This window comes from Loxodonta africana, chromosome 1 (assembly GCF_030014295.1).
Source record: "Loxodonta africana isolate mLoxAfr1 chromosome 1, mLoxAfr1.hap2, whole genome shotgun sequence".
Classification (NCBI taxonomy): domain Eukaryota; kingdom Metazoa; phylum Chordata; class Mammalia; order Proboscidea; family Elephantidae; genus Loxodonta; species Loxodonta africana.
Genome location: NC_087342.1, coordinates 22,260,421 through 22,283,193, shown reverse-complemented (window position 1 = coordinate 22,283,193; position 22,773 = coordinate 22,260,421). Strand labels below are relative to the sequence as shown.

Below are 22,773 nucleotides of genomic sequence, written 5' to 3'. Positions count from 1 at the left end.
TGCCTCCATTTTCTCTGAAGTAATTCTGTTCAGTAATTTCAAGAGAGTATTCTTATTCTGAAAATAAAACAGCTGGTCCTGATTGGCTCCACCTACTCTGAAACCAACCTCTAAGGGAGCTTTGGGGTTTTCATTTCAGAAGGAGGGAAAGGCAGATGGCAGAGAATAATCTACTCTTCGAATATGTGAAACCCTGTTGAGTTACAGCTTGTAAATTCCCACGCCCAAAAATTCAGACTATGCCTCACCTACTTTGGACATGTTGTCAGGAGGGATCAGTCCCTGGAGAAAGACATCATGCTTGGTAAAGTAGAGGGTCAACGAAAAACAGGAAGACCCTCAACAAGACGGATTAACACAGTGGCTGCAACAATGGGCTGAAGCATAACAACAGCTGTGAGGATGGCACAGGATCAGGCAGTGTTTTGTTCTGTTGTACACAGAGTCACTACGAGTTGGAACCGACTTGATGGCACCTAACAAAAACAACATGCAAAAAAATTACCACCACTATCTAATTCCAGACCATTTCTATCACCCGCTAAAGAACCTCGTACCTGTTAGCAGTTAGTCTCCATCCCCCGCTTGCCTCATCTCTTGGCAACTGCTAACCCACTTTCTGCCTCCATGGATTTGCCTGTTCTGGATATTTCATATAAATGGAATCATACAACTAAAATAACCTGAAAACTTAGCCATCAGTAATGTTGAAAGTATCGTCACTCCAGTCACGTGGCATTTTTTATTGCACTTGAAGCAGAAGAGTTTTTAACCAATTTTCCGAAATCAGAGGGAAGGACTAGTTAGCAATTTAACGATTTGCTTAAGTCTTAGACAAGAAAATGTATCAGACTACACCCTATCTCTACCCACCCCCAACAATGTCTGACTTAGGAGCCCTTGGGTTAAGGTACTCATAGTAAATTCTAGGAATTAAAAAAAATAGGTTTTAAAGTTACTAGCGCCCAGGGTCCTCTGGACTTTTTTGTCAAGTTTAATCAAAATTTTGTAAAGAGCTCTCCACTAGTTCTAGAGGTAGCATGGAACCAAGGGGAAAATGTACTATGAGGATCTCTGAAGCTAGGTTCTTACCACTTTTGCAATAACATTTTGTCTGAAACCACAGCATTTAAAATATTGCAAATATTGCTAATGATACTGGAGATACCAATTCGAAGCAGTTAGGGCAGTTTATAGTTGAAAACAGCTATGTGGATATGCTTAACATTTCTTTTAACATTATGGCCAAGGTATAATAAATGTTAAGAAGCTATTAGTGCTAGAGGCTATGACAGTCTTTGGGCTAGTCAAATCAGAGAGCATTACCCAGTTCTTAGATAAAACAGACGGGTACCTCTGATTCCCATCCCCACAAAGAAAGGAGACACACATCAACTGCAAAAGTTTAAACATGCTAAAGTAGCTTGGTATACCAGCTTAAATATTTGGATGAATTGATTCAAACACAAAGTGGCTAAAATCAGAGGGCATTTGCTGACTTGCTTAACTAGAAAGCCTGGTGAGAGAAAAGACACCAGACTTGGGAGGGAGGGGGGCGGTATGGTCTGGTGCTTATGATTTTTATCCAATGTCAACTTTAACTAAGGCTGGCTCGAGTCAAGGTTGTGTGATAGTTGTCAGTAGTGACAGACACCAAGTGCTTCCTTTTTCATATCCCAGGGAGAGTACATGCTTCTGTCCCAGCATTCCACGCTCAAACCCTGGGCATCTCCCTGATTGGAGCAGCTTACACCACACGCCCAATCCCTAGTTAATGACTGTGGCCCAGGAAATGGTTTGCGGTGATTGGCTTACGTCGAGCAGAATGCAGTCGAGCTGGGGATGAATCATTTCCAGAGAAGGATGTAAGCTCTTTGGAGGATAGGGAGATACTAGTAGGAAAATCTGGGGAAAGGAAAGAATGAATGCTGGAAGTTCACTATACATGACAACAGCTGTATTGGGAGCCCTGGTGGCACAGTGGTTAACAGCTTGGCTGCTAACCAAAATGTCAGCAGTTCAAATGAACCTGCTTCTCCTTGGAAGCCCTATAGGGCAGCCCTACTCTGTCCTATGGGGTCATTATGTGTTGGAATCGACTTGATGGCAACGGGTTTGGTGTGGGCTGTATTTACTGAAAATGATTATTAGCATTGCTAATAAGAGAAAGATTTCCAGACTATAAACTAGCAACAACAACAAAATTCCAAGGCTGGTATGTTTCTTTTTTTATTATTATTTTTGTGTTTGACTTAAGATGGTTGAATGATTTCATTTTCATTTATAAGCATTACATTAATTCCCATGCAAAAACCCAAGACCACATATGCCTGGTTTCAATCAGCCAAAATCCAATGTATAAGTCTTGACATTCAAGATCAAAACCAAAACGTTGCCTGGCCTTTCTAACCGTAGACATCACGGGCATCCATTGAGAGATCAGCAGGCACCTGACCTCTCAGACACCAGCTTGCCATGAGTCCACATCAAAACACGGAGCCAATGCCTTGTGGCACCTAAACCTGGCAAGCAAATTTCATTCATGAAGACAGGACACCTCTCCACCAAGGCTGCCATCCAGAGATTTCCCGGTTTCTGCTGTACGGCCAAGTCGGCTTTCTAACAGGCATGACACCTTCAATTTGGGGATTATAATTCTTCCTGCCAGTTTTCCTCAAAACTCCTCAGTAAAGGGAAGGAGACTTTACAAAAAAGCTTACCTCTATAAAGGTAAGAGAGAAATAAATACAAAGACACCTATTTTAGCACGTAGATATTTTTCCAAGCTTTAGGTAAAGTCAATCACCAGGTATAAAGCTTTAAAAACTTCTCTCAGTAAGACAAGGAAACAGAAAATCAAAGAGGGCAACAGGGGACCCCACAATTGAAGGAGAACTAAAACAAAGCAGAAAATCATTCTGTTGATTGGGTAAAATGGGAAAGAAAAATGATAGCATATCAATAGTAGATGTTAATTCCTACTGAAATGTACACGGTGGGACTCTGACAATGGAAAGGATTTCATTAGTGCAAATAACAATTATAATGGTATGTTCTTCAATAGGATTTAAATAAGGCTTCAAATAAGTACACAGACTAAAACCTAACATTGGAAAACCTTCATTCTGGCTGGAAAGCTGTCAAATACACCCTCCGAAACCATCCAAGGTTCTGACTCAAGGACAATTACATTCAATGAAGTTGCTCCAAAACACCATTTGTAGCATTATCACACTCCAAGTCTACAACGTTTGGTGAAAAAGAAGGAAACATCCCTGGCCACTGGGCAAAAGAAATAAATCCAGCTAATATGCCAGTAATTCCCAGGTTCAGACAACGCTCTCAAATGTCTATGGTGATGAAACTCATTGAGGAGAAAATAAAAACAAACCATACAAAGAATGAAATACTTAAATGTCAGAAGGACATTTGTTTCCCCAGCCCCGTTAGCAAATTTGCACAAAGTATAAAAAAGGAAAATATGAGCAGGTTCCTGTGCATTTTCTTCTATGGCTCAAGTTCTCCTTAAAACAAACAAACTAGGTGACAACAACAAAGTAAACAACAGTAACAACAACAACAAAAATAAGCAGCAGAGTATGAAATAGTAATGTACTGTTCCAGAGCCTGCACCATCGGGAAACGTAAAATGTGTTCTTAACAGATCCAATCTAGGCTGGATATGTAAAAAAACGGAAAGACAGCATCACAAACCACATTGCAGGTTAGGAGAGTTTTAGAACCAAGAAACGGGAGGAAAACAAAAGAAACAGTCAGCAAAACGCTCAGAAAAATTTATCATCAATTCTAAAATGGGGTCGTGTGACATCATCGGGGTTAATGAAGACAGAGATGGACTTCCCCGGGTTCTCAGTCACTAGCTGCTGCAGTTTTTTGGCCAAGCGGTCATCGGGCTGGTTGGGGTCCCCTCCGTCAGACTGCGGGGAGGGGATGCTGGTGGTGCTGCCCCTTCGCTGCAGCTCCAGCGTCAGCCGGTTGGCCGCCTTGACGTGCTCGATGGCCGTGCGCAAGTGCTCTGCCGGGTCTGAGCGGACGGAGGAGAGCTTCCGGGCGTGGAGCATGACCGTCTCCTCCGACAGGTGCTCCAGCATGTTGCACTGAGGGATGAAATAATTGGGGCACATCTTGTTGACGAGACAGTGTTGCAGGTCATCGATGAGGCCCAGCAAGAAGTGGGCTGCATAGTCTTCTTGAGCCAAGTAGTTGGCAGGAAGTCTGTCACAGGCCCAGAGCATCATGCTCCGCAGGTGGTAGGGACTAATAGCCTTGGGCCGGGACAGGAGTTTGATGATGATGGCTTTGCAGGCCTGGTAGGCCTGCATGAGGCTGCTAGAGATACACTTCTTCAGTTGTACCTCACTCCTGGCAAAGGACAGCCGCCACTCGTTGTCCTTCTTTCCCTTGTAGGAGCAAGCGGGTACCAGGTAAAACCCACTGATAACCTCTTCCTCGGTGATCTTTCCATCCCAAAAGTGATTCTCCATCAGCCAGCTCTGGGCAACCGCAGGCCAACCTTTGAAGGATACCACAGGGACAATGTCGTAGAGCATGCGACTGCTGCCCACGCCCAGAATAATGGAGATGATGGTCCCGTTCTTTTCTACCTTTTCCACCTTTGGCATCCCTCGCTGGGGCTTCTTCTGGATCTCTGACAGGACAATGCTGATGGAGTCATAGAACCAGTCGGCCACTTTGGTTGGGGAGAAGAAGTAGTTGGTAGCACCGTTGATGTGATCGACGATGGTGCAGCAGTCTTTCCACTTACTGATCGTCCCTTCATCAAAGAGCCGGAGGCTTAGCCAAGAGTGGCACAAGGCTGAGTGGCGCATATCGAGGGTCACAGGCTGATTCCGGTCATGCAGCTTCAGGGCTGGCACCAGAAGAGTAAAGTCCATATCATAGTCAGTCCCCCGGGCATAGACATTCAGCTCATCCAAGTCCAGGTCCACCACGCCTTCCCGGACACCTCCAGAAAGCAACAGGTACTCATTGGCCACTGGAAGTTTTTGGTCCAGTTTTTGTACCATCCCTGGAAACAGAAAGAGAAAACACTATTATAGGAAGCACACACACGAAAGCCTTATGCATCAATATAGAATGTTCTGAACATCCAAGAACCACGATTTATTCAACCTGGTTGTTAGTACACCACCAGCTCTCAGGCTGCTGCAGAGACCTGGCTAGCAGACTGGGATCTTCCTCCCCCATTGTAGAATCTGGCCTTGGAGGACTATGATAGATGTTTCTCACACAGTGAAAAGCAATATCATTTTCAATTATAAACTAGGGCTCCTCCTCCCATAGTCATGACCTGAGCGATGACATTGCCATCAGCTCTGTCATCCGGGCCGAACATCTCAGTGAGATTCAACTCTTTCTTGTCCTTCTACTGCCAAATCTCGTCATTGTAACCTCTGTAGCTTCTCTCACTTCCTTCCTCGTTCTCTATCTCTGGTGCCATCACACGTGGCCAGGTTCTTTCGGTCTCTGTCCTGGCCCTCCCTGCTTAAATCTTCCTTCTTGGGCTGCAAACCACTGAGGGTCTCTGGGACGACAACAACACTTTTCACAATAATACTAAGGCTTTGACTTTTTCGCTGCGTTGATGTCTGCACTGATGATACAAGAGCAACGGATTGTAAAACTGCTGGTCCTTTAGCATGAATCAAACTGTTCTAGTGAGCACTAGATTCTTAACCTTCGTGCACTAGCATTAAAAAAAAAAAAAAAAGCCGATTTCAATTATGTCATGGATGAAGCAGAAAAGACATGATTCATTTGATTAACTTCCAACCCTTGCATGAACATCTTTCTAATATTCAGTGTGACAGACAAAAAGGAAGTAATTATAAAGCACTTCCGCTGCATACCAAAATACAAAAGCCAAAATACAAATGTCTTCAGGAAAAGCACTTGTATTTTTTCTTTTTTTTGAGACGTGAGTTGAACTAGCTGCTTTGTTCATAGAACACCATTTTTAGTTTAAAGAATGACTGATGAACTATGATCATTCAGATTTGGATATCTGACAAGTATTTTCTGGAAAAAAAAAAAAAGGACAAAATGAGCCTTTCTTTAAGAAAACAACTGACAATATTTACTGCCGGTGATGACGCTGGAACTTTTACGAGACGATTAGAAATTGGAAAACTCATATCCTGCACCGTGCACATGACATTTTCCCAAATCTTGTGCTTTTCTGATGAGATTGGTGGTAATACTAACAGGTGTGATTTTCTGATGAAATTGTGAGCTCTCTGAGGATGAGAACCATATCTCAAACAGATACTAGCTGGCATAGGGTGTGCACGCAGTAGGCACGTAATTGAAGCTATGACTGAATTATAAAGTTAATGAATGGATGGATTTAATATGGCTTAAATATGAAGTCCACCACCTGTCAGTTTGTTGTGCTCTGGAGGCTTGTGAGTTGCTGTGATGCTGGAAGCTATGCCACTGGTATTTCAAATACCAGCAGAATCACCATGGTAGACAGGTTTCAGTGGGTCTTCCAGAATAACACAGGCTAGGAAGACAGACCTGGCAATCTACTGAAAATTAGCCAATGAAAATGTTATGGAACACAACAGAACACTGTCTGACTCGCTTCCTTTGGACACAACATCAAGAGAGATCCATTACTGGAAGAGGACATGATGTTTGGTGGGGTGGAGGTAGAGGGAGACCCTCCATGAGATGCACTGACACGAGTCACAACGATGGACTCAAATATGCCAGTGATAATGAGGATGACACAGGACCAGACAACGTTTCATTCTGTTGTACATAAATTGTCATAAGTCCGAGTCAACTTGATGGTAGTTGTCTACCTATCTCTCCATCTGTCTGTTATCTGTCTTAATATGAAGTACTTTAAATAATGGCTGGACTTAAATGACTGTTTCAAGAACAACATAAAAACTTAGCCTCCCTACCTCCTGTCTTTTTATTATACGCTTATTTGCGCTTCATTGTCTGACAAACTACCAGCAACACTATTTGTGATTTACTTAACGACTCTTTCCCAAAGCTCCCAAACAACTACCACAAACTATTATTCCACAGTCATTGCAGTTACTTTTAATCAATCATAGTTCACTGTTCACAGGGGAGGCACAACGTAGATAATTAGATAAACCATGTATATGTGTTTTTACTATATGTCAAGATTCAGCATTCATTTCTAAAAAATGCTCTTTATTCTTTAAAATCCTATTTTCCTAACCATATAAAGCATGAAAAAGTCCTTTATCAAGTACCACATCCTCCCATACAGATAGGAATACAGGAAGTTATCACTCTCTTCCAAAAATCAGTCAGTAATTCATCCAAGGTTACAGGGTCAACAGCTCACCAGAAAGAGAAGCCAGTTCACCCGGTCTCTTGGGTTGTTTCTCAGACTACATGTGTGGACACATTGATTCACCACTCAGGCTCCCTCAAGTAATGGCAAGTCCCCACTGCTGGGAGTGATGTCAGCAGATGGCCCAAACCTGTAGGGATTGTCTCAGTTGCATGACCATCTCAACCAAGGTCATGCCCTGTGTGTGTGTCTGTGGGTTTCTTGTCTTTTTTTTTTTTTTTTTGCTGGGGGTGCACCCTGGTGGTGCACCCTGGTGGTGCAGTAGTTAAGAGCTGGCTGCTAACTAAAAGGTTCACAGTTCCAATCCACCAGTCAGTCCTTGGAAACCCTATGGAGCAGTTCTACTCTGTCCTATAGGGTCGTTGGAATCGACTCAGTGGCAGTGTGTTTGGTTTGATGCATATTCAATAGCTGATCAATACAGGAGTATCCTGGCTCAAGACGGTCTGAAGGTCCATTCTAAACTCAAGCTCCCTCCCCTGGGTAAGCTAAGGCTCACTATGGGTCTTCACGGAAACGCGACTTCTCTGCCTGCCCAATCCTACTTTGTTCCCCTCATTTCCACAGGTGTTGATGCCAAAGGTGCTCCTTAAAACATATCCTGCGTGCTTCTGAGAAACCCAGCCTAAGACACTACATGCCGCACAAGCAAAAAACCCTTACTACAAATTCAGCATAAAAAAAGTCCTTTAAAAAAATTGTTACTTTTTTTTTTTTTTTTTAAAGCAGAACTCAGCAACCAGGATTGAAATTTGTCATAAACACTGAGCCCAACACCTACTTCTCTCAATTGTCGTAAGGTTTCAAAATCAACCTCATCTTTATAATGTAAGAAATACCACCACCCCATTGCCGTTGAGTCAAATCCGACTCATAGCAACTCTATAGGACAGAGTAGAACTGCCCCATAGGGTTTCCAAGGAGCGGCTAGTGGATTTGAACTACTGACCTTCTGGTTAGCAGCCAAGCTTTTAGCCACTGTGCCTTCCAAAGTAGGCTGTGAAAATCATTATTATAGACTTACCTGTAGGTGCACTTACTTTCAAACAGATATTTTTATTTTATTGTGCTTTAAGTGAAAGTTTACAAATCAAGTCAGTCTCTCATACAAAAATTTATATACACCTTGCTATATAATCCTAGTTGCTCTCCCCCTAATGAGACAGCACACTCCTTTCCACTCTCTATTTTCATGTCCATTCAACCAGCCTCTGACCCCCTCTGCCCTCTCATCTCCCCTGCAGACAGGAACTGCCCAAATAGTCTCACGTGTCTACTTGATCCAAGAAGCTCACTCCTCACCAGTATCATTTTCTAACCCATAGTCCAGTCCAATCCCTGTCCGGAGAATTGGCTTTGGAAATGGTTGCTGTCTTGGGCTTACAGAAGGTCTGGGGACCATGACCTCCAGGGTCCTTCTAGTCTCAGTTAGACCATTAAGTCTGGTCTTTTTACGAGAATTTGAGGTCTGCATCCCACTGCTCTCCTGCTCCCTCAGGGGTTCTCTCTTGTGTTCCCTGTCGGGGCAGTCATTGGTTGTAGCCAGGCACCATCTAGTTCTTCTGGTCTCAGGGTAATGTAGACTCTGGTTTATGTGACCTTTTCTGTCTCTTAGGCTCATAATTACCTTGTGTCTTTGGTGTTCTTCATTCTCCTTTGCTCCAGGTGGGTTGAGACCAATTGATGCATCTAAGATGGCCACTTGCTAGTGTTTAAGACCCCAGACGCCACTCTCCGAAGTGGAATGCAGAATGTTTTCTTAATAGATTTTATTATGCCAATTGACCTAGATGTCCCCTGAAACCATGGTCCCCAAACACCAACCCCTGCTACGCTGGCCTTCAAAGTGTTCAGTTTATTCAGGAAACTGCTTTGCTTTTGGTTTAGTCCAGTTGGGCTGATCTCTCCTGTATTGTGTGTTGTCTTTCCCTTCACCTAAAATAGTTCTTGTCTACTATCTAATTAGTGAATACTCCTCTCCCTCCCTCCCTTCCCACTCTCATAACCATCAAAGAATATTTTCTTCTCTGTTTAAACTATTTCTCAAGTTCTTTTAATAGTGGTCTCATACAATATTTGTCCTTTTGTAACTGACTAATTTCACTCAGTATAATGTCTTCCAGGTTCCTTCACGTTATGAAGTGTTTCACAGATGCATCATTGTTCTTTATCGATGAGTAGTATTTCATTGTGTGAATATACCATAATTTATCCACTCATCCATTGATGGGCACCTTGGTTGCTTCCACCTTTTTGCTATTGTAAACAGTACTGTAATGACCATAAAAAAAAAAAAAACCAAACCCACTGCCGTCGAGTCGATTCCGACTCATAGCGACCCTTTAGGACAGAGTAGAACTGCCCCACAGAGTTTCCAAGGAGCGCCTGGAGGATTTGAACTGCTGACCTCTTGGTTAGCAGCCGTAGCACTTAGCCACTACGCCACCGGGTGTGCATATATCTGTTCATGTAAAGGCTCAAGAGAAAAATTTGAAAATAAAATAATTATTCTTCATTATTTCAAATATTCTTTCTTTTCTTGAAGCTGAAGTCCCATAAATATACAAGTGAAAAATCATCAAACGCTGTGTCGGGGTTAGTAAATCAGATCAGATCAGATTGTTGTTAGCTGCCATGGAGTCAATTTTGACTTATAGTGACAGAGCAGAGCTGCCCCCTAGGGTTTCCTAAGCTGTAATCTTCACGGGAGCAGATCACCAGGTCTTTTTTGTAGAGCTGCTGAATGGGTTCGAACTGCCAACCTTCTGGTTAGCAGCCGAGCATTTAACCATTGCTCCACCAGGGCTCCTCCAGATTAGATCAGAGGTAGAATTATTATTAGAGCACCACACCGTAGTCCCCTTTTAGGCATAAATAATTCAAAATTCTATCTGTCCTTCTGGTCTGGACGGATAAACTGGCCTGAACGTACCAGTTAGGACCTGGCTACACGGCCAGCAAAAGTTGCCTTGGATCATCTTAGGCAGCAAGAAATGAGTTAAAACTCCTTTCTGCCCTCTCCTGGATTAACTATGAAAAAGTTTTAACCTATTTCCATGAAACATTCTTGCCAATGATAAAATATTCTCTTTCCTCCTAACCGCTGTTTATGTTCCCAGTTAAAATGTTGGCCTTTCTCTCAAAAGGGCCATCTAAAGTATTGGACTGAACTCTAATATGCAAGAGTTAGCGTAATTCTGCACACTTCTTTTCCTTTAAAATGCAGAGAGAACTTTAGCAGCAGAGAGACTATTCCAGAGGTTCATTTGCTAGGCTCCTAGAAGTTAGACACCAAGTCCCTAAGGCCACATTGTTCCCGAAATGCACCCCTTGTGACATCTGCATCTACATTTAGTGCACCCAAGCCCATTAGTCTACAGTTTTACAAGTGATTTGGTGATGCCACCTGGACGTTCTCCAGCATTACGCAAGGCCAAAGGTCCTCCAGGAGAACTTTCCTGGGCTAAGTAAGCTTAAGTGAAAATGAGCTGACATCAGCTATCGTGGGAGAGGGGTTGCCATGCAACTGAAAGGCAGATTTGCCCAGGGGCTGGAAGGGAAAAAGAGAGAAGACCAAAAAAAAAATTCAGCTGTACACTTTGGCCTTGGGTCTCAGTTTCAACAAGTACTATCACTGAACTAATTTGCTGGTCCTTTGTGTAATTATGGAAGGGTAAGATAAGGGCCTCTGGCTGTTTAGTCATTAGTTCAATTATCCAAAGCCATGAATGGGAACAAAAAGATGTACACACACCACTGAGCTTGTTAGCAAGAAAGGAAAGGAGGGAGGGAGAAACAGCTTCTCCCCCTGGGTGGATCTCTTCTTTCCACGGGACCTGTGGTATATGTCTGCTCTTAAAATCCCTAAAAGGAAAGCTGCCCCCTAGCCTCCCTACCTGTAGTTCTCCATTCCTTGATTTTGGAATTTCCTTCATTGTTTCTACTTAAGCAGACCTTAATACTCGAGTTTTAGGAATAGTTTTTCCACGTCATCCACCAAATTCTTTGCTGACTGTCTTTAGAATTCAAGTAAAACTCTATCCCTGATCTTCTTAGGATCTTGTGAAGAAAACTTTATTACATTCCACTGAATTCAAATGACTTAACCTCCATAATTCAAATACATACAGCCAGGTTGTTAATTCCAGAGCCCAAGAATTAAGTATCTTTTTTTTTTTCCTCTCGTATCTTCTCAGCTCCACCCCAGTGGCTGGGGAATTACTCAATTTAAGTAGGCAGTTTAATGAATACTAAGTAGATAAGCGAAATCCGTACTTGCATAGAATCCTTTAAAAACTTACCTATGTTGAAGGGAAAAAGATCTATAACAGAGGTAAAATTTTTTTGTCCTGAAATTAAAGCTACAGAATTAGATAAATTTTATTTATGTCTCTGTATCTTTGACTAAGTATCTGAAAAAGGTTATTTCTTGGTATCTGAATACTCAGTAGTAAAGGGTTATCTCTTTTTGGCTCCAACTCATGTGGCACGTACCAATAACTTGTTAAACTCATTGCCATAAAGTCAATTCCAACTCATAGCAACTCTACAGGACACAGTAGAACGGCCCCATAGGGTTTCCAAGGCTGTAATATGTATGGAAGCAGGCTGCCATATCTCTCTTTTATGGAGCAGCTGGTGAGTTTGAACTGCCGACCTTTCAGTTAGCAGCCAAATGCTTAACCACTGTGCCACCAGGGCTCCTTACACCGATAAGAGTGCTCCCTTGTGTCAATGATTCTTAATAGTGGGATGAATCTTTAGGGCAAGGTGACAGAGTGAGATGATGCTGACAAACAGCCCTACAGGAGCCGTTCCCTTGGTTGATAATAGCCAATATAAAACCTTCCTATAAAAAATCATGGTTTTTACTTCCAAGGAGGACATATTTTTGTCAAACTTACTATAAGACAAAACATCCTAAGACACAGGCATGGCCGCCATTTTCTAAGAAAGTCACAAATCTATGGGATTTTTTAAAACTCTGATTTGTGTTAGAAGCACTGGTGGTGAAGTGGTTAAGGCGCTTGGCTGCTAACGGAGAGGTCGGTGGTTTAACCCCACCAGCCACTCTACAGGAGAAAGATGTGGCAATCTACTTCCACGAGATTTCAGCCTTCGAAACCTATGGGGCCGTTGTACTCTGTCCTACAGGGTCACTATGAGTCAGAATCAACTTGATGGCAATGGGTGTGGGTGTTTTACTGGGCAGGGGGAGTAATTTGGGGAAGGTTTTAGCATTTTTCCTATTTCACAGCCAGAAATCATCTCTCTGCATATACAAATAAAAAAACAGAGGCTCAGAGAGGAGGAATGACTCATCCGAGGTCACACAACAGACCAAGTCATACTGTCTTCTTCCCACTCTGGCTGTGAAGCGAGCATGGCACATGCATACGGTTCTCCTAAGGAGTGACAATGACCCAACTGGACACGGATGCAGAATGGCTGCGGTGAGAAGCAGCACAGGTCTCAGGGCCACGGGCCAGCGGTGCACTTTCATTGATCAAAGCTTTGGTATGATCTTGGACCAGCGGCAGGATGTATCTGACGACCCACACGTATCATAAGGAAGGATAAACCTGATTCACCCTTGCAAGATGCCATTAGCCTTCTCAAAGAAAAGAGGCTGTCATGTACTTCGGAAAAACAGAATTAATAAACCAATGGCACTTCCCAGCTTTTCAGTAATTTCCTGCTGGATGAGCATGAATACTCACAATTACACCGATACATTTCATAAGTCTGAGGGTCTGTTTTAGATGGCATAATTTCTGAGGCTACTGAATGTAATCTTATCCTTTCTGAAAACTGATTAAATTACACATGGTAATGTGCTATTTACCAGAATATAGCACACAGGCCTGATTCAAAAGATATTTCCTCAAAGAAGTTTCCCTTCATCTTCTCCCGTTTTGACACTGATACACATCTCAGGGCAAAAGGGCACTGGACTCAGAGTAAGACAGGCTTGGGGTTGAATCTTGGGCTTGCTATTTACTTCTTAAAAAAAAAAAACAAAACTCACTGCTGTCAAGTTGATTCCAACTCATAGCAACCCTATAGAACAGGGTAGAACTGCCCCATAGGGCTTCCAAGGAGCAGCTGGTGGATTCAAGCTGCCATCTGTTTGGTTAGCAGCCTTAATGCTTAACCACTGCGCCACCAAGGCTCCATTTACTATTTAAGTGAACTCAGTAAGTTATTTAACTTCTTTGAGTTTCTGATTCCTCATCTATTAAAACCAAATAAAATCAAATCTCCTTTGTAGGGCGTTATGGATTGAATGGTGTCCCCCAAAAGATATGCTGAAGTCATTTGGACAGAGGGTCTTTGAAGATGTTATCAGTTAGGTTAACATGGAGTGAAACTGGAATAGGATGGGTCCTAATCTTATATGCCAGGTGTCCTTATAACTGTAAGATACACAGAGACAGAGAGCCTTGTGAAGACACATTTGCAAGCCAGGAGTTGGAATCTACTCCATGACAATGGGTTTGGTTTGGTTAAAGATCGCCAGAAGCCACCAGAAGCTAGGAGAGAGGCAGGGAACAGCTTCTCCCTCTGAGCCCTCTGAAGCAATCAACATGACCTACACTTTGCTTTTGGCCTCCTAGCTTCCAGCACTGTGAGACAATCCATTTCTGTTCTTCTGAGCCACCCAATTTGTGAAATTCTATTGCAGGAGCCCTAGGAAATTAATACATAGTATTGATACGCGATGACTAAGCACAGAGTAGATATTTCGTTCATTTCCCCGATATGCTCTGCCCTTTCTCCCGTATCTACATAAAACTGGAATAGCAAACATCGATTCCACAGGGTTGTGTTGAAGATATAGTTTAGCAAGATAATCTATCTAAGCTTTCCAGCACATGCAAGGCGTACAAAACATGCTAGACAAAGGGAAATAAAAGAAGCTGAACCTAGCTCTCCCTTGCTGAACAAAGATGGCTGCCAGCCTAAGGCTGCTTCCTCAGGTGGAAGCTTCTGCCACGGTGCAGTGGGAGGGCACTCAGCTTGGCCAGCAGAGGACAGGCTGGATTCCAGTCTATTCCTTGTTCCCCCACACCAGGAGGGAATGGACAACCTGAACACCCCTGTGCAGAAGCCTTGATCTGAACTCCTATATTCGCATTTCCTGTGTCTATTATCAAGGAGCCCTGGTGGTACAGTGGTTAAGCATTCTGCTGCTAGCCAAAAGGTTGACAGTTCAATTCTACCCACTGCTCTTCAGGACAAAAATGTGGCAGTCTGCCTCCGTAAAGAATACAGCCTTGGAAACCCTATGGGGGGTAGTTCTATTCTGTCTTATAGGGTTGCTATGAGTCGGAATCAACTCGACGGCAATGGGTTTGGTTTTTGGGTTTTTATTCATATTATCACAGTGGGCTGTATTCATGGCTCATTTTCCCTTCTAAATAAGACAATAATATGAAGCATCTGGCACAGTAACTGGCAAAGAGGCATTCAGCAAATCATAGATACTATCATAGTCAATCACCTACGAGCTCCTGGTAGTCAAGGTTTTATTACCACAGTGCCTAGAGTACTGACCTTGACATTGGAAGGGCAACTCCTTGTTGATTGTATCATTTGTTTCAAATAATCCAAACACCTCAATAACCACACCCTGGAGGTCATAGCATTTGCTATACAATATAATATGAAATACTGTCAGTATGCGTATATAAAATCATTTACTAATAATCCAAATATCAGGTAGGGAAAAAAAGTTCTCTCCAATCTTTCATTCTACCACCACCTGTCTGTTGTACTGTGGTGGATTGCACGTTGCTGTGACACTAGAAGTTATCCGCCAGTATTTCAAATACCAGCAAGGGTCACCATGGTAGGCAGGTTTCAGTGGAGCTTCCAGACTAAGACAGACTAGGAAGAAAGGCTGATGATCTACTTCCAAAAATTAGTCCTTGAAAACCCTAGGGATCACAACAGAATATTGTCTGATAAGTGCAGGAAGGTGAGCCCCCTAGATTGGAAGGCACTCAAAATACACAGTGGCTGCAACAATGGACTTGAGCATACCAATGATCACAAAGATGGCCCAGGACTGGGCAATGTTGTTTTGTGCTATACATAAGGTCACCACGAGTCATGAGCCATCTGGATGACAACTAACAAGAAGAACAATCTCCCACTATCTTCCTTCTTAAAAATTAAAACTGAAGTTCCTTGTCAAAGTCTACTAAGCTATCCGAATGGAATGAACACGAGTTGGACATGGGTTCAAGTCCAGTTCATCCATGAGCAAGAAATGTAAGCACTCCGGGCCTCAGTCTCCTTAAACGAAATTGGGAATAAAAACCACTAACCACAGGGATGAGCCAACAAAATGCACACCAAATGACTTAGTGCGTGGCCTATGCCATCAGCAGCCAGTAAACGGAGAGTTCTGGAAACCCAGAGAACATATTACCATATTATGTTTCCTCACTAATCATTCTTGCCTTCTTTCTCTTCAGTTCTTAGAAGAATTTAAAAACTCATGGTTTCTGCCAATCAGAATGTACGGCAGGACTCAAAAGACAGTTCCATGAGCTCCACCTAGCAGCCTTCCACAGCCACAACAAGCATGAAGGCTACAGACTGACAATTTACACAAGGCGAGCTCACTTTCAAAGGCTCATTCTTGGAAGTCAAAGTCAATAACAAGTGAAAAGTAAAAGCAATCCCAATATGGTGTCAAATGGCTACCTGAGGATACAGAAAAGAGTCAGTGACGACCAGATGACCTCTCCCTCACAATAAGCTTGTGATGAAGATGTTCAGAATTATTAATTCAACTGTATTGTACTCCTTTCCCCTCTGCCTGTAACACAGCTGAGTCTAGTTTTCCTCCCTTTTTTGTTTTGGGGGTATACATGCAAATGACTTAATTACTCTGAAACTGGAGAGCTGTGTTATATTGCGGGGGTGGGGGTGGTCGCTATGAGTCAGAATCAACTCAGTGGCAGCAGGGACATGAGTTGGAATCGATTCAATGGCAACTAACAATAACAGCACTTTAGAAGAGGAATAAAGAAGTGGGCAAGTTCAAGACATTGCAACGATGATGGAAGTGGTACTCAAAATTCAGGTTTCATTTATTCATACATGAATGATAAGTATTAGCGCCTTCTATGAAACCAGTTAATGCACTCAGCTGCTAACCAAAAGGTTGATGATTCAAGCCTACTCAGAGATACCTTGGAGGCAAGGTCTGCTGATCTACTGCCCCAAAAATCAGCCACTGAAAGCCCCATGGAGCTCGGTTCTACTCTGACACACGTAGGGTCGCCAGGAGTCAGAGTCCACTCACTGGCAACTGGTATGAGGCAATACTGTAGCAGATGCTGAAAATGCAAAGGGAGGACAACACACAGTCCCCACGGCATAATGCTTATCATTTAGCCAGAAAGTCAGATGCTAATTGTATCAATCTGGATACGTGAAATTATGCTTCATCTAAGTATCAAACCTAAAACTTCAGTGACTTAAACCAACAAAGTTTTATTTTTCCTCCACACTACATGTCCACCAAGGGCTGGCCGTAGGATCTCCAGGACCCCGATTACAGAGCAGTCCCTATCTAGGATGCTGCCAGCTACCACAGGGAAAAGACAACTCAGGAGGAGCCCTTATGAGCAGTTAAATGATGTGGCCTGGAAATGACATACATCGTTTCAATTCACAAACTACTGGTCAAAACTAGTCACATGGTCCCACTCAACCCCAGGAATAAAGAAAATCAATCCTATCCGGGGTGTGGAAAGCGGAAATATTTGATGCGCACTGTGGACAGTTCCCACGTGAATCAAATGATCACACACTGAATTGTAACACAGAATTGTAAGCTGAATTAATAACGCTGAAGGAAATAAAGTTCCTAGCCAAAACAAAGAGGAGAAGGAGGAAGAAGGGGAGGAAAAGTGAAACCTGTTTAGGCTGGAGAACAGAAAATTCCAGAAGGTGATGAGATCTATCTTCAAATACTTGACGAGTTGTCTTGGTAAAGGAGAGATGGACTTTACTATAAGATCTCAATAAGCAGAAGATACAGAAAACCTCAGCCTTGCCTTATGCTGTAAATGGAGACTGTTTCCATCGGGAAGGACTTTCCAACAATGCCGCCTATGGAGGCAGGACATTTCCTGTTCCAGCAGGTGATCAGTCACAATCTTCAGCAGGGAAGAAGACTAAAAAAACAATCTTTGGGTACAGTCTGAAAACAGGTGTCTTCCAAGGTGGCTGCCCATATGGTGTCTCCAACTGAAGACAGACTACACAGTGGATGCCCATGGCCATCCATCTAGGGCCATCCAATGTGGGCCCCAGTTTTATCTCGTCTCTCTTGTTTGTAAAACAAACTTCAAAATCTGGACCTAAACACTAACATTTAGTGGCGTAGTAGTTAAGAGATCGGCTGTTAACCAAAAAAAATCAGCAGTTCAAATTTATCAGCCGCTCCTTGGAAATGCTATAGGGCAGTTCTACTCTTCTTCTCACAGTGGTTAAGCGCTCAGCTGCTAACTGAGAGGTCGGTGGTTTGAACCCACCAGTCACTCCACAGGAGACAGATGTGGCAGTTTGCTTCTGTAAAGATTTACAACCTTGGAACCCCTAAGGCACAGTTCTACTCTGTCCTATAGGGTCCCTGTGAGTCAGAATCGACTCGACAGCAATGGGTTTGGGTTATGGGTTAACACTGGCTGTTAGAAATCCAAGGGAGCAAAATGCTCGACAGTTCCAATGTTAGATGTGACTGATCTCCTTTCCAATCTTGTTTATCCTGTGTCCTTTCTAATCTGCAGCCCAGCTGCTGTGACATCCAACAACCATCAGGGACAACTGCACCAGCTTTAAAAGGAGACAGTATAGAACTAGCAATGACACTCACAACAAGAAAAGGACTGAATTCATAGAGTGTGTTTCCAAAGTGGAAACTCTCGTGGTGTAGTGGTTAAGTACTACGGCTGCTAACCAAAGGGTCGGCAGTTCGAGTCCGCCAGGTGCTCCTTGGAAATTCTATGAGGCAGTTCTACTCTGTCCTATACGGTTGCTATGAGTCGGAATCGACTCGACGGCACTGGGTTTGGGTTTTTTTGTTTGTTCGTTTGTTTCCAAAGTGTGTAGCTCTCATTTCAAAGTCTCTCTGCGAAGGGCACTAACATTTTGTGGCCCTGCTATGCACTAGGCATCGGTGATTCAGTGGTAAAATTCTCACCTCCTATCAGGGAGATCCCGGTTCAATTCCCGGCCAGCGTACTTCAAGCGCAGCCACCACCCGTCGGTCAGTGGAGGCTTGTGTGTTGCTGTGATGCTGAACAGGTTTAAAAAGAGCTTCTAGACTAAGGTGGAGTAGGAAGAAAGGTCTGGTGATTTACTTACAAAAATCAGTCAATGAAAACCTTACCGGTCCCCATGGTTCAGTCCGTACCCGACCGTGGGAATGGTGCAGGACTGGGTAGGGTTTTGATCCACCGTGGGAGAGGTCACCAGGCGCTGGGAACCAACTCAGCAATGGTGAACAACAACGATAATGCACCAGGCAGTAGGATGAATGCTTTACCTACGGCGTTTCATTCAGTCCTCTTGATAACACTTCCAAGCAAGCAATGCTGTCCCCATTTCACAGACAAGGAAATCAGCAAAAAGCAACAGCTTGATAAATTATTCATGGTCATAACAGCTGAGCTTCGAGTTGGCTCCACATTCCCTCACCATCCCACACTGCCTGCATTCCAGCATAAGTGGCCTCTCCTGGGAGAATAAACAGTTTAATATCTTCTGGCCCTTTAAAACTGCCTCATAAAACACTACAGGAAGCAGTGAGAGGAAGCTGGTTTTTCTATCCAAAACTGAAATGAGTTCTATTTTGGAGTAAAATGATTTCTAAAGTAGATAAAAATTGACTTTAGTCGTCAGTTATCCCTGGGGAATGAAGTCTGAGTGAAACAGGTGAAGTGTCATAGAAATGGCATGATTATAAATAACTAAAAATTGAGTGTCCAGTGTTGTGATGTGTGTGCATGCGTGCATGTGTGTGTTGCCATCTTAACTCTTGGACAACTCCCAAAAGCATTCCACCAGGGTTTTAATGACAACTGTGGACTCAGCATGCCTTCAAGCCTCCCAAGAGAAATTCTTAGAATGTTTTCACATGCTCAGAAGCATAGTCTAATCCATTTTTTTTAACTCAACAGCGGATCCTTCATTTTAGGGTCATATCCCTACTAGGCAGAGGGTGAATGCAGACATGATGCTACTTTTACCGAAGGAAATACTAATCACAAAGCCAGAAGTTCTTACTGAGTTCTGAAGCAAGAAAGCCCTTTTCCTTTGTAGACACAATAGTATCTACCATCTTCACGTTTTTTCTCTGTGCAAAACTTTCACTGGGTACACTGAGATGGGAAGGAAGAAACATGAACAATTCTGTGCCTTGTTTCTAAAAACAGAACAAAACAAAAACTGGTAGCCACAAGCCTGTGATGAGAGACGTGCTCCTTGTGATCTAGGACCTTAAGAAAATACGTCATTGTTCACCAGAAAAGGGTGCTAGGCTGTGGTCTACTGGATAAGCTCAGATTTGCCATATTGGTTCAAAAATGATGCCAATTTATACAGAGGTCTCTTCTAAAGAATCTAAAAACTATCACTGGCTAGTCAAAGACCTTGTCTTAAAATTAGTATTCTCTGGAAATTTTCAAACATACACAATAGTAGAGATAACAGTATAATGAATTCCCATGGACCCATCACCCAGCTTCAACAGTTGTGTGCCTATCTTTTTTGGCTGTAGCATTTTAAAATCGCATACATTGTATCATTTCACCCATAAATACTTCAAGATATTTCTCTGATGAGGACTTATTTAAAAATGTACATATCTGTCATTCTCATATCTAAATAAAATGAACCATTATTTCTTATTACCATTATAACAGACTGCACTTGAGTTTACTTTCTTCCTAATATGTGTGACTACACGAATATGTTGAGAGAGTGTGTGTGTTTTAACAGACACTGTTGATGCCCCGCCCCGCGTCCCCAACCCGACCCTGAGTTCACTTGGAGCTATGGCAGGTAGTTTCCTGAAAGCCTGGCAGCTTCCTTCCTCAAGCTCCAGTGGTTCTGCTCCTTTGCCTGGGAGCCATCTTGGCTCCAGGCACGACTAGGAAGTGCAGGGGCATTAACACAGGAGAACTGACCCCTGGGACAACCCTCAACCAGTGGAGGATGGAAATCAGTGAACAAATGCCCCAGCTTCCCCAGACTCTGAGGGAACAATTCCAAGAGGGCTTCCACACAACTTCCCAGAGGGTCTCACAAGATGAACCAACTTTTTAACAGCCTCTTTATTGAAGCAAGCTCTGAGAACGCGTCTAAAAATATTTCATTAGCTTTCTCAGATTTAGCAAGTTTGTTTTCCAGTGCATTTATAGTTAGCACCTTGACTACTTATTTGTTGCCCTGTTGATATTTCAACTCTCTTCGTTTCCCAACAAGCATTTTAGATCGTCTTCCAGCTGTGGAATACTTTGAACAGGTAAATATTTATTTATCCGTTAGGAAGGGGGCATTTCTTCCTCAAATTACAGAGAACAATGGGGGTAAGGTTGGAGGGGAATGAAGTGAGAAGGCAGGTAGCCCTGTTTGCCAGCTTATTATAAGTACCCAATTTCAGAGTGGAACTTTGTTCAAAGGGACCCCCTTATTCATCTAGTTGTTTCAAGCCAAAATAACATTTCTCTTTCACTCTTTGTTTGGCATTATTCTCTCTGTTCCTTTAACTCAGAGAAAAATTTCCAAGTGACATTATCTAATCTCCCCACCCACTCACCTTGGTTCATACTTTCTTTAGTATAGCGTGTACCCCAATCTGTCAATTATTTGTCTACCTGTCCGTGTCCTTATGCCTGATGACCTATGTATCTCCTAACCTGACACAACAGGGGCTCCAAAGATGCCAACTAAATAAATGGTTGGTGTAGCCCAAAAAGAGAGTTTAACTGGAACCTTCTAAGATGAAAATTGTCAGGGTGATACCCTGAGGCTGATGGTGCCAATCTGACACCACCATTTCCAGACACAACGAGAGACTCTGGAGCCACTGTATCTTCAGGCAAAGGAATCTTATCACATACTCGGAAGAGGTGGGAGGGAAAAGCTAGCAGCCTTTAATGGAGACCACAAACTATGCTGAGGCATCCCCTTGTGTCCTCTGAGAGTAATTTCTCTCTAAGCCATTCTCCAAAGCAAAAACAACCTCAGCAGGGGATTATGAGAAAAGCTAGCATAATTACAGTGTAATCTAAGATCAAAGTCTAATATCTGATTTAAAAAACAAAGTTATAAGCACACATTTTCCTCGGATGCACAAGAACCACCACCGAGTTGCCATGGAGTCGACATGGGCTTACAGCGACCCCATGCGTGTCAGAGTAGAACTGCACTCCATAGGGTTTTCAACGGCTGACTTTTGGAAGTGGGTCACCAGGCCTCACCTGTAAATACATAGGGTTCCTTCTTCCTAAGCAATTGCCAATGATGGCCTGTAGAGGGCACCCACATGCCACTCATTTACCAAGAGTTTCTAACTGGGCTCCAAAGTCAGAATCTCAGATTGAAAGCTCTGAGGAAAAGAAGGCTGGGCGAAGGGCTAAGAATTGATATGATTAAATTAAAGGTATCCTACCGGGCCTATTTGCCCCAGGTACCACCCAGTGACATAACTCTGCCTTTTGGTTCCTGGGAGGAAATCTTCCTGGTAATTCAGGAGCTGATAGACTCTAAACCGGGCTGAGTGAAGGCTGAAAGACACAAGGTCAACTGTTAATTCCCGATGCATATTGAAGGCCTTGTCACAAGATACGAGGCTTCAGCTCGCATTTTCTGCAGCTGAGATTAAAAACAACAACAAAACACACACAAGTAAAGCTTCAGGTGCCAGCAGTAAGGGAGAAAGAGCCCAAGTCCACTGCCATTGAGTAGATTTCTGACTCATAGCGACCCTGTAGGACATAGCAGAACTGCCCCATAGGGTTTCCAAGGTTGTAAATCTTTACGGAAGCCGACTGCCACTCCTTTCTGCCGCAGAGCAGCTGGTGGGTTCAAACCGCCAACCTTTTAGTTCGCAGCCAAACCCTTTAACCACTGTGCCACCAGGGCCCCAGGGAGGAAGAAGGCAGAGGAAAATCTTTGACCTTATAAGGTTATGGCACCACTTTTTCTTCAAAATGGTTCCACTTTGACTACAAATAAATAGACTAAAAGATTTTAGAAGCCCAAATGATTAAGAAAAAGGAAATTCATTCTGTGACTACCTGACTTCAATGGATAAGTAATCAAAAACAAACATTCCGTTACACTAAATGGTACTTTGCAGT

The 22,773-nt window shown here is 43.1% G+C and overlaps 1 protein-coding gene across 2 annotated transcripts in view; it reads right to left on the bottom strand.

The window, feature by feature from the left end:
• Positions 1–969: 969 nt before the first annotated feature.
• The window catches only part of MB21D2 (Mab-21 domain containing 2), a 140,880-nt gene continuing 119,076 nt past the window's right edge, over positions 970–22,773 (bottom strand). The window contains exon 3 of one of the 2 annotated variants that reach the window (XM_023551629.2): positions 970–5,050. In XM_023551629.2, coding sequence (XP_023407397.1) covers positions 3,786–5,048 — 1,263 coding nt within the window. In that variant the 5' untranslated portion in view covers positions 5,049–5,050 and the 3' untranslated portion in view covers positions 970–3,785. The remainder of the gene's footprint in view (positions 5,051–22,773) is intronic. The other variant, XM_003412923.4, reaches the window with a different exon arrangement.